This window comes from Amblyomma maculatum, chromosome 1 (assembly GCF_055883805.1).
Source record: "Amblyomma maculatum isolate TAMU_Amacu chromosome 1, ASM5588380v1, whole genome shotgun sequence".
NCBI classification, from domain to species: Eukaryota; Metazoa; Arthropoda; class Arachnida; order Ixodida; family Ixodidae; genus Amblyomma; species Amblyomma maculatum.
The window spans coordinates 188,427,923-188,441,032 of NC_139344.1; the positions used below are offsets into that span (position 1 = coordinate 188,427,923).

General features: G+C 46.3%; 1 protein-coding gene across 1 annotated transcript; it reads left to right on the forward strand.

The window, feature by feature from the left end:
* Positions 1-9,234: 9,234 nt before the first annotated feature.
* On the forward strand, positions 9,235-11,475 carry LOC146205172 (uncharacterized). The gene is made up of 2 exons (XM_084589855.1): positions 9,235-9,340; positions 9,968-11,475. The coding sequence occupies exons 1-2, from the start codon at positions 9,245-9,247 to the stop codon at positions 11,183-11,185; spliced, it is 1,314 nt and encodes a 437-aa protein (XP_084445981.1). The 5' UTR covers positions 9,235-9,244; the 3' UTR covers positions 11,186-11,475.
* Positions 11,476-13,110: the final 1,635 nt, after the last annotated feature.

A 13,110-nucleotide genomic window follows, 5' to 3' on the forward strand; every position in this document is an offset into this window, starting at 1 on the left:
TGTTGCTTTCAGCTGTTTTAGGCACAGCCTGCCTGTATGCTAGCACACCGTTTGTTGTTTATGCTTCGCCCCTCTGTACCTGTGTACTGCAGAGAAGCACCAGGGCAGATGATCATCACTGTAGTTTAGTTCATGTCATGGGCTGCCGGGACTTCATGTACTGCCTTGTTGTACATGCTTACATTTTAGTTAACTGTTAATTCGTAAAATATAAACAAAGGTTAACTTTTCTCATATAGCTGTAAATATTTCGTCATACTGTCTAGGATGCCAAATGAGTTGTTGAAATGTCAGGATGATGCTAGAAATATATTGATCCTTGTTTACCCTTTTGTGCTGTGCTACTACCACAAATTCTGAACAGAACCAGTCAATTCATTTTCTATTGCTGTCCAAAAGAACTTCAGTATACTTTCTTCATCAGTTTAAAAGCACTTCTGCTTGTGTTGCCTCATATATGTTCTGTTTTCACCCAGAACCTCTCCACCTTCCCCAGTACTTCAAGAAATAAAAGTAGTCACTGAGCCGAGCTTAATTGTCCTTTGCTACTTTCACTAGAAAAACATGACCCTGCTCGTCCATGTCATGGGCACGGTTAATGCAGACTTTGCAGTGCATGCTTTTCTTGTCTGCAATATTTGGGCATTTTCAAAACATATTCATCATTGCTCGTAGCAGGCATGCCCATGTGGACTAAAATACTGACTCTTCTAGAAATGAGCGCCACCTTGGCTTATGTGTCATGACATCAACTGTAGTTGATGTTGGGACTTGAGTCACAGGTGCTGACTCTGTAACTACAAAAGGCCTCAATTCAACCGGGAAGGACATTCTTACACATCTCTTGACTGTGGACCAGTGCACTTGTGCTATTTCGAAAACATGAAAAAATACAGATCAAAACAGGATTGGTGTGCTGGGTGTTTAAATGTACAGCAGTGGACAGTAGGTGCAGCAATTTCACAAGAGTCCATGTGCCTGGTACGTTGTCACAAGAATGCACACAAAGAGACATATATATTACTTTGGTTGTTTTTATTCTAAAAGTCTTGTGAGCTTGAAAAATTCTTTTATGCTGACAAAAGTATGTTCTCTGTGCGAGTTCAAAGTGTTGTGGTGGTGCCTGCTGGCTACAAGGTCAAAAGACATGCACAGAGAGAGAGAGAGACCCTTTAATCAAGAACAGAGATTTTAGCCGTTTAAATTTCTCTGACATGCTACTCTGTGTAGGAAGGGGAATTCGGGAGGTAAAGATGGAAAAAGAATCCTGAGGAGATTAAAAGAAATGAAGAGGGAGATAAAATGCAGCCATTAAGTGCGTTCTAAGGTGCATCGTGGAGTAATGGTATAAAATGAAATGATGAAATGCATAGTCCGATAAATGTGCTTATAGAGTTCACAGCGTGAAAAATGCCACAGTGTGACATTCAAGGTGAACTTAGCTTGTCTAAAAGTCCAGTGTCTTTCAAATACGTAAATAAAAAGTTTGTTGCGAGTCTCTGTTGCCTAGGGCAGGCTGAGAGACCTAAAACAATGCCCATTGTTAAAGGCACTGGGGAGAGCTTTTCTATGCTATGTTCGTAGTATGCACACTCGTCAGCGTATGCAGGACACTCAAAAGACATGCACATGTTTATTCAAAGCTTTAGGCACTAAAAAAAAATTATTACTGCTTAGAAGTGTGCTTCCTGTCATAGCAGTATGTGTACACATGCATGTCCTTTTAAGAACCAGCTGGCAGTAAATTTACTACCAGTAGATTATTATACCTACAGCTGTATGCGCTCACATTTTCTGTGATTCAGTTAACTTTCTTTTCAGCCGTATAATGTGCTACTCCTGTGTGGGTAAAAAAAGATCACTTGGGGTTTACTTCTTAAGTTAATCGGTTTAACGTCTCAAAGCATAGTAGAATGGTCCAGAAATTTAAACCACCTGGGTTTTATAACGTGCGCTGACATCGCACAACCCAAGGGCGCCTTGGTTTACCCATCACAAAAGGGGTCGCCGCGGCATGGAACTTAGGGTCTACCTCAGTCTTTTTGTGAGCCGAAGTATTCAATGCAAGTGTAGTTAATGCAAAAATGATCATACTTAGATCTGTACTGTAACGAAGAAATGCTGCTCTTTTGCTGTTATATACACCTGAAAAAAATTTTTAATGTGGGAAATTTAATAAAGCAAGCAAGAACACTAGTTTGGCGTAGTTTATTTTGATATACGTGATATAAGGTGTATGTAGATGACTTTGTATCTTCTTGCCTGCTGTTCCTTGTATCGCTTAGCGCAAGTTTCTCGGCATTTGACAACTGCCACAAAGGACCAGGCCTGCTATTTTAAAGCAGATTGAAGACCAGGACAGTTTACATGGTTAAACCACATGAGAACATATGTCGCTGCTGATGTCACACGCACATTTAATGTAAGCAAACACAAAGGCAGGTAAATTTAAGACAGATGATGTCACAGAAACAGCCGAAAAGTGGCCAGCCATGCCACCTGCCAGAGGCATGCTGTGAGGTGGGCCATAATGTGTGCTGCTCAAGCTGCCGGGAGTGACATAGATATAAAGCCCAACTTTAACCAAGCCGTATGAATGTGCTTGTGTGACCTAGGGTAGCATGTCTAGCCTGGGACTCAAAAGGCGATTCTGATCTCACCCTCCCATCTCAATGGCGAAGCTAAAGTTAGCAGCACTTGCCGATTCCACCGTGACGTGCGGTCTTGTGACGTCACAGGAGTCACCTGTTCATGTCACCTGCCAACTGCAAGAGGCATCCTCAAATAGTTGAAGACAAAGGCCACAGCATCAGACATACCTCACATCTTTATTTGCCCCATGCTTTTGCAGTAAATTTGAATTCGGCATAATTTTTTTGCTTTATCTTGGTTGTTGAAAAGTCCTACCTTTGTTAAGAAACGAAGGTGCCATTTAAAAGCACTTTATGAAGCAGAATGTATATAATAGGTCACAATCTTTTGACTCACAGGCACAAATAGCCCAAAGCTCAAGATGTAAGGTGAGGATGGTCTTGTCTGCCTCCCTGAGAAACTTTGGCAGCTTCACAAGTTCCCCATTGTGCAGCTTAACTGCACACCCCAAGGCATGGGTTCCTTTGACCAACCATGCAGGTAACCTGCATGCAACAAGTGTGCTACGAAAGCTTTAGTAAAAGTTCACGAGGAATCTGTGCTTGGCTTACTGACTACTGCTGTCAAACCTTATAGGCCACAATGTCATGCAAAAGGTGCTGTCACAGATACCAAAGCCAAGGGAGTAGTAGACTGGGCATTGCAACAAAAGAAAGCATTTTTGAAAAGTAACAAAATCATAGGAAGTGCCAGGCAACTCTACTCTTTGTTCTTGCAGAGAATCAGGTTCTGCCATTATGGTACTCTCGGTGGGGTGGCACAAAGAAAAAAATGGGGGAGACTACTGCTCTTCATAAACATAATTCAAAAGAAAAAAAAAAACAAAATTGTAACAATGAGAGCTTCACATGCTTACCAGGAAGGAGGCATTATATGAAAGTGTTCTTTCTGTCAGGGCCCGAAAGGGGCTATCGGATAGCTTTGTAGATGGTGCCCGCCTGCCACCGTCTCTCGCCTTCCTTCGCCATAGTCATTGCATACAGTGCATTAGGAGTGCACAGTAACTGTTCAAGCTTTGCAACCTGTCACCAAAGTTGCAAGATCACTTGACTGGGTGGCAGCAGTGCCCTCAGCACTGCATGGGCTAAGATGGCCTTAGAGCTTGGGTTTAAAGTTGCGGCTCCATACGCAGAATTCTATATGGGGTTTTATGGCGCATAAGCAACTGTGGCTATCACAAATGTCTTGGCTTTTGATTCATTATTGTCAAGTGAAGTAAACTTAGGGTGTTACAGCAGAGACATGGATGGAATAAACTATGGTGTGTGCAAAGAAAAAAGTCAAGGCTTATATACCTATTTTTTTACTTTTACCCCGCCACAGTGGCTCGGTGGTTAAGATGCTCAACCACTGAACCAGGGTACAGTGGTTTGAGCCGTGGCAGCCGTGTTTGAATTGATGCAGAAAGCATAGCACCCGTGTACTGTGAACAGTCAGTATCTGTTAAAGAAGTTAAAGGTGATCGAAATGATCCAGAGCCCTCCCCTACAGTGTCGCTCATAGCCCAAGTTGGTCTGGAATGTATACAGCTGTTGTGCTTTTCGTCCGGTTCGATCATGAATGCAATCCATAAAGCTATTGATTAAAAAATGTAATTCCACTGGCTGCAAGGATGTTTTAATATTTAGACATAGTAGGTCAAAAAATATGACTGAATAAACATGTTTACTAAATGCTAAGTAATTTAACTGCATGTGTATGCAACATTCCCCATTTAGGCTCTTGGAATGTCCAATCACTGTTAAAAAGGAAGCTGATCAGTGTAGCGCCTTAACAAAGGAGCACTATTTAATTATTTTCATGGAAACCTGAAGTAAAAGCAGATAACCTTGTTGGTGGAAAGTAGTCCTAATAAATAGCGTCGCAGGTCAGTTCCAGCCCAAAATGGGGAGACTCGACTATTCCTCCAGTAGGTGCGCTGAATAGAGCGCCTCTGCAACTCCAGCCAAGGAACAGGCCTACTGGTAGTCTACCAGATATGGTTCCCTCACCACCTTGGATACACAATGCAGTGCCTGCCTATAACGATCGTTTGTGTGTAGAAGTTGAGTGGTCTGGCTTACATTAGCTGTGTACTTGTTCTGGTCTCACAGGAGAATGGCAAAGAAAGCGATTTATGCCAAAGGCTTGCTCTCGACAATGCCGTAAGCTAACCGGTCAAGTGAATTGGTAAATGAGAACATAGATGTCATTTGCCCCGTGCAAAGATCTTTAGCTATTTCTGTCTGCTCGTACAAAATCGTGACTGCGACATGATGAAAAATATTGGTCAACGTAATTCACTGTCCTAGTCACCATGCAGCCACCACACGACACACTATTTGAAGGTTAGCAAAAGTAAGGAACATCCCTTTATCTTGCACGCGACAATATGCACAAAAGGCCAGAAGGGCTATGTAATATATGCAAAAGACTAGCTCATTCCTACCAAATGCCTATACCTGAATTGAGCAACACTTTACATAACCAACTATCGTTCTGAAGCACCCGGGTTCGAACCAAAGAAACATAATGCAACTTGTAGCGTAGACAAGACAGCAATGCAGCAATTGACTACTCTCCAGCCGTTCTGTATTTCACTTCCTAGTTTTCTTGCGTACACATGTGCAACAACACCGTCTTCATCACATTTCCACCGCATTTAAAAAAAAACAAAAAAACCTTGCTGGCAAATAGCTAAATATCCTCTAATACATCACAGTCTTTTAAACCTTGCGGGAAGCTTCTTTTCACATTTACTTCTGCGGGGAGAAGGAAGAGGAGTAGTAGTTGCTGCTGTTGAGGCACACTTTGGTTGGGGGGGTCTGTCGGTTCTGTGTCGGGCAAAGCCAGAAATGAGAAGTTCCCGGGCTAACATCTGCGTTATTGGGGTTATGCGAGGTTGGACTCTGGTCTGCGTTTCTGGTAGTGGACTGGTCGACACTCGGGTGCAGTCAGTGGGCAACAAAATGTTAGCGGGGAGAGCCATCAGAGCTGAGGGCGGAGGTTGGTGCTGAACAACTGCTTTTCTAACAGCTCATAATTTGGACGAGTGCCACACTCGCCCATCATTTAGCAGGTGTGAGACTGGTCCAATTCGCTCAACAACTCTTCGAGGCTCTGAAACCGAGCAGCCAGCTTGCCTCACACAATCGGCTTGCAAACTCGCACATAGTCGCCAATCTGAAAGTCATAGTGCTTGGTTCCACTCCGCTGGTCTGCATAAAGCTTATATTTGGCTTGCTTCTGCTCTAGCCACTGGCAATAGAGCTTCAGCGCTCTTGTATGATCAGTCGAGAAGCACTGATCCGGGCAGGCACACAACGTTAAGTCTTATGCAAGGCATCTGGCCATGAACTAGGATGGCTAGTGCGATTCCTGTCGTGGAATGTGGCGCACAGTGGTAGACAGAGTTATAATAGCGGACGTAGGTCACGTTGCTCGCAAAGAGCCATCTGAACATATGCCCTGAAAACCCTATTAAACTGTCCTACAAGTCCATTGGGTTAAGGGTCATAAACTGAGGAGTAGCAGTTACGTATACCCCGAGGATGAGAATTGTGGTCCGTGATCAGACACTATTTCCTCAGGGTAATCCTCGTGAACAAATGTACCTAGAAGCAATTCTTAAACTGTGGCAGTTGTGAAAGAAGCCTCTGGCCATTTACTGTAATACTCAATGAGTGTTATTGCAAAGCGACAGTTACTAGGAGCTTGGTCGAAACGCCCCACGATGTCAATAGCAGGCTTATCCCAAAGCTTGCCTGGCAAAGCAACAGGTTGCAGAGGAACAGTAGAGACCTGAAAAATAGCAGCACTGCTGGAAGAATCATCTTCGACTTTCTGCACTTCACTGGAACGATCAGACGACTTGCACACAGATTCCAAATAGCCCACTTCGCCGCACCGACGACACTTTCGTTAGCGAGCTTGCCATGTGGAGTCGTTCGCCAAGTGGGCAGGAGAACCGCGGCGATAGCGCGAACACTCCGGAAGTGCAGATGAAGATTTACATAGGTGGCAACTGCATTTGATGCAAGGGACCTGAAGGACCCGTTCTGATGTGCACTCGCATCCCACGCGCTGTACTGGTGCGACCTCTTCTGATAGCTCCTTTGCTTCACAGGAAGCTTGCTGGCACTGTCTAGCGCGACAGAGTCAAGAAGGAGATGGCGTTCACTGAAATAGTGACTAATGGTCTTCACCAGCTGGTCCCTGATGATGTCCGCGAAGCTCCCAAAACCGCAGTCGCCGACAAGGCTGCGAAGAGCACCGATGTACTCATATGCTATCTCTCCGGCAGTTTGTACTCTGCAGTGAAAACGGTGGCGTGCGGCGATCACATTTACGTCGCCAGTATAAAGATAGCATCGTCACCGGAGTGTGAGGCAGCAGCGGTAGGTGCTGAAGGGGACGACGGCGACAATGTATAGAAAATGTGGAGGTATCTAGTGGAGGCACCAGACGCCAGCCTCCATTACTCCCACGGAAGGGCGGAGGCGGCTGAAGACCTGAAAAGCTCATGATGGACGGTCAGCAGTCTACGCCAAGGTCTTGGATTAAGCTAACATCATCGTCGCCAAAATATGTAGTATCTTACACGAGACAGGAACGCAGCAATTGACTTTTTCTCGCTGCGCGCGTGCAACACTTCGCCTTTACCGCACAACTCACAACACAAAATAGCTCATGCGTACCAATAGCAATAATTAACACCGCCGCAACAAAATTAACACCTTTAAAGCTATGACGAGCAAATATCACACAGATGAAACGCTACTCGGCTGAACCATATGGCTGAACACTTGCAGAGCGCCATTTTAAACGGAAGCGCGCATCCACTGACGTCATCATGCGCGGGTCACGTGAGTGTGACGTATTTCCGTGCGTGGCAGCAGGAGAAACGTGTGTGGGGTCGGCTGCTGCCACGGGCGTGTCTCTAGCCTCGGCCTTTTTTTTTAGAAATAAGCACAGGATGAGTGGCGGTGACAGGTCTGCGCTGATGCTGCAGTGTTTTCATCAAGTGTGCACGTTTTGAGAATGCCTGGACATTGCTGCGTACCGCGGTGCCGCGGAAACTATAGGGGAGAAAACCTGGGCCAGGGGGCGCTGCGCCGCTCTGTGCGTCAGCGCCCTCCATGGAGACCCCGTCAAAATCTACGCGCAGCCCGGCCGCGTCGTCTGCTAGCCGCCGCATAGAAAAGCATGTTGTCGTCTGCTCCGCGCTGCTTTCTAGCACGTGTTTGCGCGCGCGCGCTCGGTTGTTTCTCTCCTCCTCCGGCCGCATTGTGGCCACCGTCGCGCTCTAACAATGAGGGGGGGAAGAAGAAAGAAAGAAAAAAACTAGAAGGAAAATAATGACGGCGCACTTTTTTCGCGAAGCTTGTGTGGAAACGGTAATGGGATGGTTGTGGGCCTTTCTTTTATTTTTTTTTTCGGGGGGGGGGGGGGGGGATATCTCGTACCGTTCGTGTGTCGTACTTGTCTAACTGGCGGTGCTGAAGCAGCCATCGTGGAACCGGGTCGGCCTCAAGAAACAGATATTCGTCATTAATGCGATCACTTTACGTCAATCATCCTATCCTCATACGCGATCCTGCTTCGGGAGCTCAAAACTGCGCGTTCGCTATAGGATATAACTGAACTAGGAATTGCGCAGCGTAACAGTGGAATTAAGAAGACAAAGATTTCCGTGGAGAGATGTCCCCGTCTGCATGGAAAGTCGTCAGACATTTCCTCGCTGTTCGTCTCGTGGAGAGGAAACTGCCGCAAAAATGGCATACCTCGGCTTCTGGGGAATGACCCAGGTCGTTAAGAAACCCCTCATCGTTAACGGTAGCTAGGTCATTGATTTCGGATGGCAGCGCCGCAGCAGTGAACTTCCCCTGGCCGGTGTCGGCAGGAACCAAAGGGTAAGGCGGCATGCTTTGTGCCTTTGTAGGGAACGCATCCTAAACGCGCCGAAAACGGCCCCACGGCGCCGGCAGCACTGCCTAAAACGTTTGTCCCCAAAGAGCTGAATAGGCCCCTTTCAAGTGACCAGTCACAAAGGGAAAGGAAGGAGCACTCGAAGGCTGGACCCTTCATTCTGTGAACATGGACAGAGGCATCAAGAGGTGCCGCCTCAAGTCCTTCAAGATACCTGTCGTTTGCCTCCCGCCTTCAAGCAACGAATTCGCGTTCATTTTTTTTTGTGTATGTCTGAGCCTGCCAACAAGCGCTCTTTGAAAACAATGTCCGGCGATCAATTAAGCATAATTTCTTGCTTTCAAAAGCACCGATAAAAAACATGCCTCCAGCCAGCCTCTATGTCAGCCGGGGCACAGAAAAAAGCAAAATTAAGAAATCCCACTGGCAAAGAGCGCCGGCTTTGCGCGCGAGAACGCGCCACCAACCCCCCTCGTCCTCACTCTCCTTCTCCCGCTCCGCGTGCACGCGCGGCTGAACGTAGCACGCGCTCCCGAGCGAGCAGGCTGCGCAGACTCCGCAGACAGCCACGCGCAGCGTGGGTGCGGATGCGCGTAGGTTTTGTAGTTCCTCTCCGCTCCGCTGGAAACCGAGCGCTGGCGTCGCGGAGCAAACTCCAGCTTTGGTTCCCTATGGTGGGAATACAATGAGAGTCTTCACGTTCCCATCGGACCCGGTGAGAAGGGCTCAGTGGATAAAAGCCATCCATCGTGCCGATTACTTACCAGGAAAGCGATCGGTGGTAAGGCAAATATTCTTTACTATTTGTTATCGACAATTTCTTTGCATCATTAACGCTACATAGATACCCCGAGATTATGTGTACGTGATACTTACCTTAAAGATAACGAGGGACTTTAGCGAGTAAAGTAGTGGAAGGCGAAAGCCCGAGAAATCTCATCTTGTCAAGCGTTCTTGACATCTGCAATCCGACACTTGAACGCGCGCCAAGGAACGCCACGCGGCAGGATCGCGATGGCGTACCATCTAAACGCACACTTGTCGGAGAAAGTGCGACGGATACTGCGCCTTTCCTCCAGAAGTCTCATCTTGTCTAGCGTTCCTGCATCTGGATTCCACACTTGAACGCACACCGAGGAAGCGAGGAACGCCTACAGCTGCCGCAAAATGGGGAGACACTTTGTCCACGACAGTATGAGCCATTAAAGGCTTCCGCCTTAAAAAGAAAGTTTCCATAGCTATGGTGCGAACCTTATTTTATACTACGTGAATGTGATTTAGAGACACAGTATTGCTGATATTTAGTGCGCGCGGACTTTAAACTAAATTGCGATCATTAGAACCTTAAAAGGTAGGGCTGCTGGGTTTTTTTTACCTTATCCTCCTAATGTCTCATTTCACATTCTAGGTCTGCGAGCGTCACTTTAAGCCTGCGGACATGGTCGGCAAAACAAGTTACGTGGATGTGAAGATAGGAAAAGTGATTGAAGCTAAGCTGAAACTGGTACGACTTCTACCTGACGCAGTACCAAGCATACTCCCAAACTGCCCAGCGTATCTTTTTGGTCCAGCTACAAGTGCCTTTCGAGAGGCCCCAGATGACAAGAAGGCGCGTCTTGAAGCAGCTGCAATACAGGAAGCCATCAACCAGTCCATTGAGACGCACCGAGAGGAAGAACACAGCAACAGAATTGACGGTTTTCAGGCTCTGTTAAGCGGTCTTCCACGCATCCAGGTTTCGGAATTTTGGAAAGTTGTTTCCTATCCTGAATGCATACTGTTTCTAAATCTCGGTCTTGATTGTGCTCCAGCTATTAGAAAATCAGTTAAAGTAACAAATGACTTGTCCATAAGGCTGTTTTTTCAAGACTTAGAGGTGACCAAAGTTGATGGTGTAAACATTCCAGAAACTGTAAATGACATTCGGTGCATAACAAATCTACTGGAAGCCATTGGGAGATTTGATAAGGTGTCTGCCTTCAAGCCCGTCGATAAGACAGATAGCACACTGACACTTGTGCAGTCCCTTCTTGAGGATGCTTTGAACCAAGAATTGCAAAGCGAGGGGCGACAGGATGCTTTGACCTTCTTGTTGGAACAAGTATCCCTCCTTCCCAGCAAATCGCCCCGCTACTCTTCTGAGTTGCTCATATTTTCGAGCCTTTTATTCACCATTTCTCCTCACGCCTATAAATACTTGAGAAGCTACGGAGGTCTTATTCTGCCGCATGAATCAACTATCAGACATGTCTGCTGTTCATATGCCGTCAGTCCAGCAGCTGAGCAGCAGGACGCCTCATTCCTGTCGCATGCAAAAAAGGTTGTGACAACAATGAAAGATCATGAGAAATGTGCGGTTCTAATGATGGGTGAAATACATCTACAGACATATTTTGACTATAAGGGTGGCACTATTGTCGGCATGGCCAGCAACAGCTCAAATGCAGCGAAAATGGCACACGTTTTCATGATTCAAAGCCTCCTTTCATCGCAAAAAACCATCGTTCACATTTTACCAGTTGAGCAAATAAATGCACAACAAATCGAAACTTTCTTGCTATTTGTTTCCAAAACGAGTACAGATACTACAGAATGTTCCAGCGTTTATATAGAGCTGACTTTCTGAAGCTATGTTTATATCCGTAGCGTTATACGAACACTGGCACAATAAAAGCAGTGCTTCTGGATTTCCATAAATCCATTTAGATTATGTGCTGGTTCCTGAAACTTTAATCTTCTTTAGAAAATCCGCTGCACGAATATAGAGACATTTACTTGCGATATTAGAGCTGACTGAAAAGTTATGTATTACCTTCCTCCCTTCCCTAACGGCACGGTTCAGGTGTCCACAGAAACGTGTGACAGATACTGCGCCTTTCCTTTCCTATGAACCAACTATTATTATTATTATTAAGCAACGGGGCTTAAAACACCAAAGAATGTTTTCACATGCGGCAGCAACCGCAATTCTAGTGAAACAAGAATAAGCCCGCAGCAACGCGCAACAGCGCTCAACTTCCGCGTTCGTCGTAGTGTGATGACGTCACGGAGGAGCGGAGAGGCCTTGAGTAGTCTAGGCGGTGTTGGTCAGGAGGGCCCCGCAGGCTGAAGTCAGGTGAGGTTACAAGCACTCTTCACGGCCTCAGCCGCCAGGCGGGTTGCGTGCCGCTGAATGGTGGAATCTCCGCTCCGCAGCCAAACCTCCCAGGCTTCTCTACTATCAATGTTAATGCCGGTGCCTGGGGAATCGGCGCATTAATTGCCATATATGATCTAGCGTGCCTTTTTGGCCGCAATTTTTACATTTAGAATCTTCTTCCTCCCCGGTCTGTGTTAAGAAAACCCAGACAGGGCAGATGTAGTTATCGGCTTGTAATCACCTCCAGATGCGTGCTTCATTGTTAGTGAGAGACCGATCTGGGGGAAGGTATACTTTTCGATCTAATTTGTAAGATTCTGTAATCTCATTGTATGTGATAGCGCAATCTTTAATTCCCTTGCATTCAGGCTGTTCTACCGCTGCCCGGTGGTAGAGATCTCGGGCCAGCAGATGCGCAGCTTCGTTGCCAGGGACAGACTCGTGTGCTGGTATCCATATGATGGATATGGTTCTAGTAATGGGATTTGTGAGAAGAATCTTTTTGGCCTCCTCTGAGATCCGTCCTTTTGCAAAATTCCAGACAGCCGTTTTGCTGTCGCTGATTATAGTTTTGGCCTGTGTACTAGTGCATGCGAGCGCTACTGCAACCTCTTCAGCTGTACTATTTTAGGTGCACCTTCTCCTTTACTACTTCCGAGACAGCTGCTCCGTGTCGTCCGCATGATGCGTCTACATAAGCAACTTCATCGGCTGCTTTGCGTTTCATTCTTTTAGCGATGGCTTTGGCTCTGTATTCTCTGCATTCTTTGTTGTAGTCTGGGTGCATGTTTCGAGGTAAGGGTGGTACCAGTATGTGTTCCCTTATGTCGGGTAAGATAGATGTTTTCGTCTGTGGGCCTCTGTCTGATTGGAGTCCGACCCAGTCTAGGATGGCTCTGCCTGTCTCCGTCTGACTTAGTCTTTCCAGTTGAGAGATTCCGACAGCTTCAGTGAGCTCTCGCCATGTATTATGAATCCCCATTTTCTCCAGCTTCTCTGTTGATGTGGAGACAGGGAGGCCTAGTGCGCGTTTGACGCATTTTCGAATTATGACGTCGATTTTTTCACGTTCTGTCTTTTTGAGATTGAGAAAAGGTGTGGCATAACATATACGACTGATGATGTAGGCCTGTGTCATTTTGAGTAGACTACGTTCCTTGAGACCGTGTCCTCTAAGCGCTGCTCTTCTGAATATGCCCGTAACTTGGGCTGCATAGTTCTCCAATTTTTTGATGGTGTTTGTGTTCTGCCCTCTTGCTTGGAGGATCATTCCTAAGATTCAAATTTCCTCTACTTGTGGAACCGGGTAGTTTTCAACATTTATCTTTATGTCTGCTTTATTTTTCTTATATTTGGGGTTGTAGATGAATAGTTCTGACTTTTGCGGTGAGCAGGATAGACCGCGTTCCGCA

Excerpts from the sequence above, each read along its gene's own strand:
- LOC146205172 (XM_084589855.1), top strand. The coding sequence starts at position 9,245 with ATGAGAGTCTTCACGTTCCCATCGGACCCGGTGAGAAGGGCTCAGTGG. Across the intron at positions 9,341-9,967 it reads TACCAGGAAAGCGATCGGTG|GTCTGCGAGCGTCACTTTAA; the intron begins GTAAGGCAAATA and ends TTCACATTCTAG.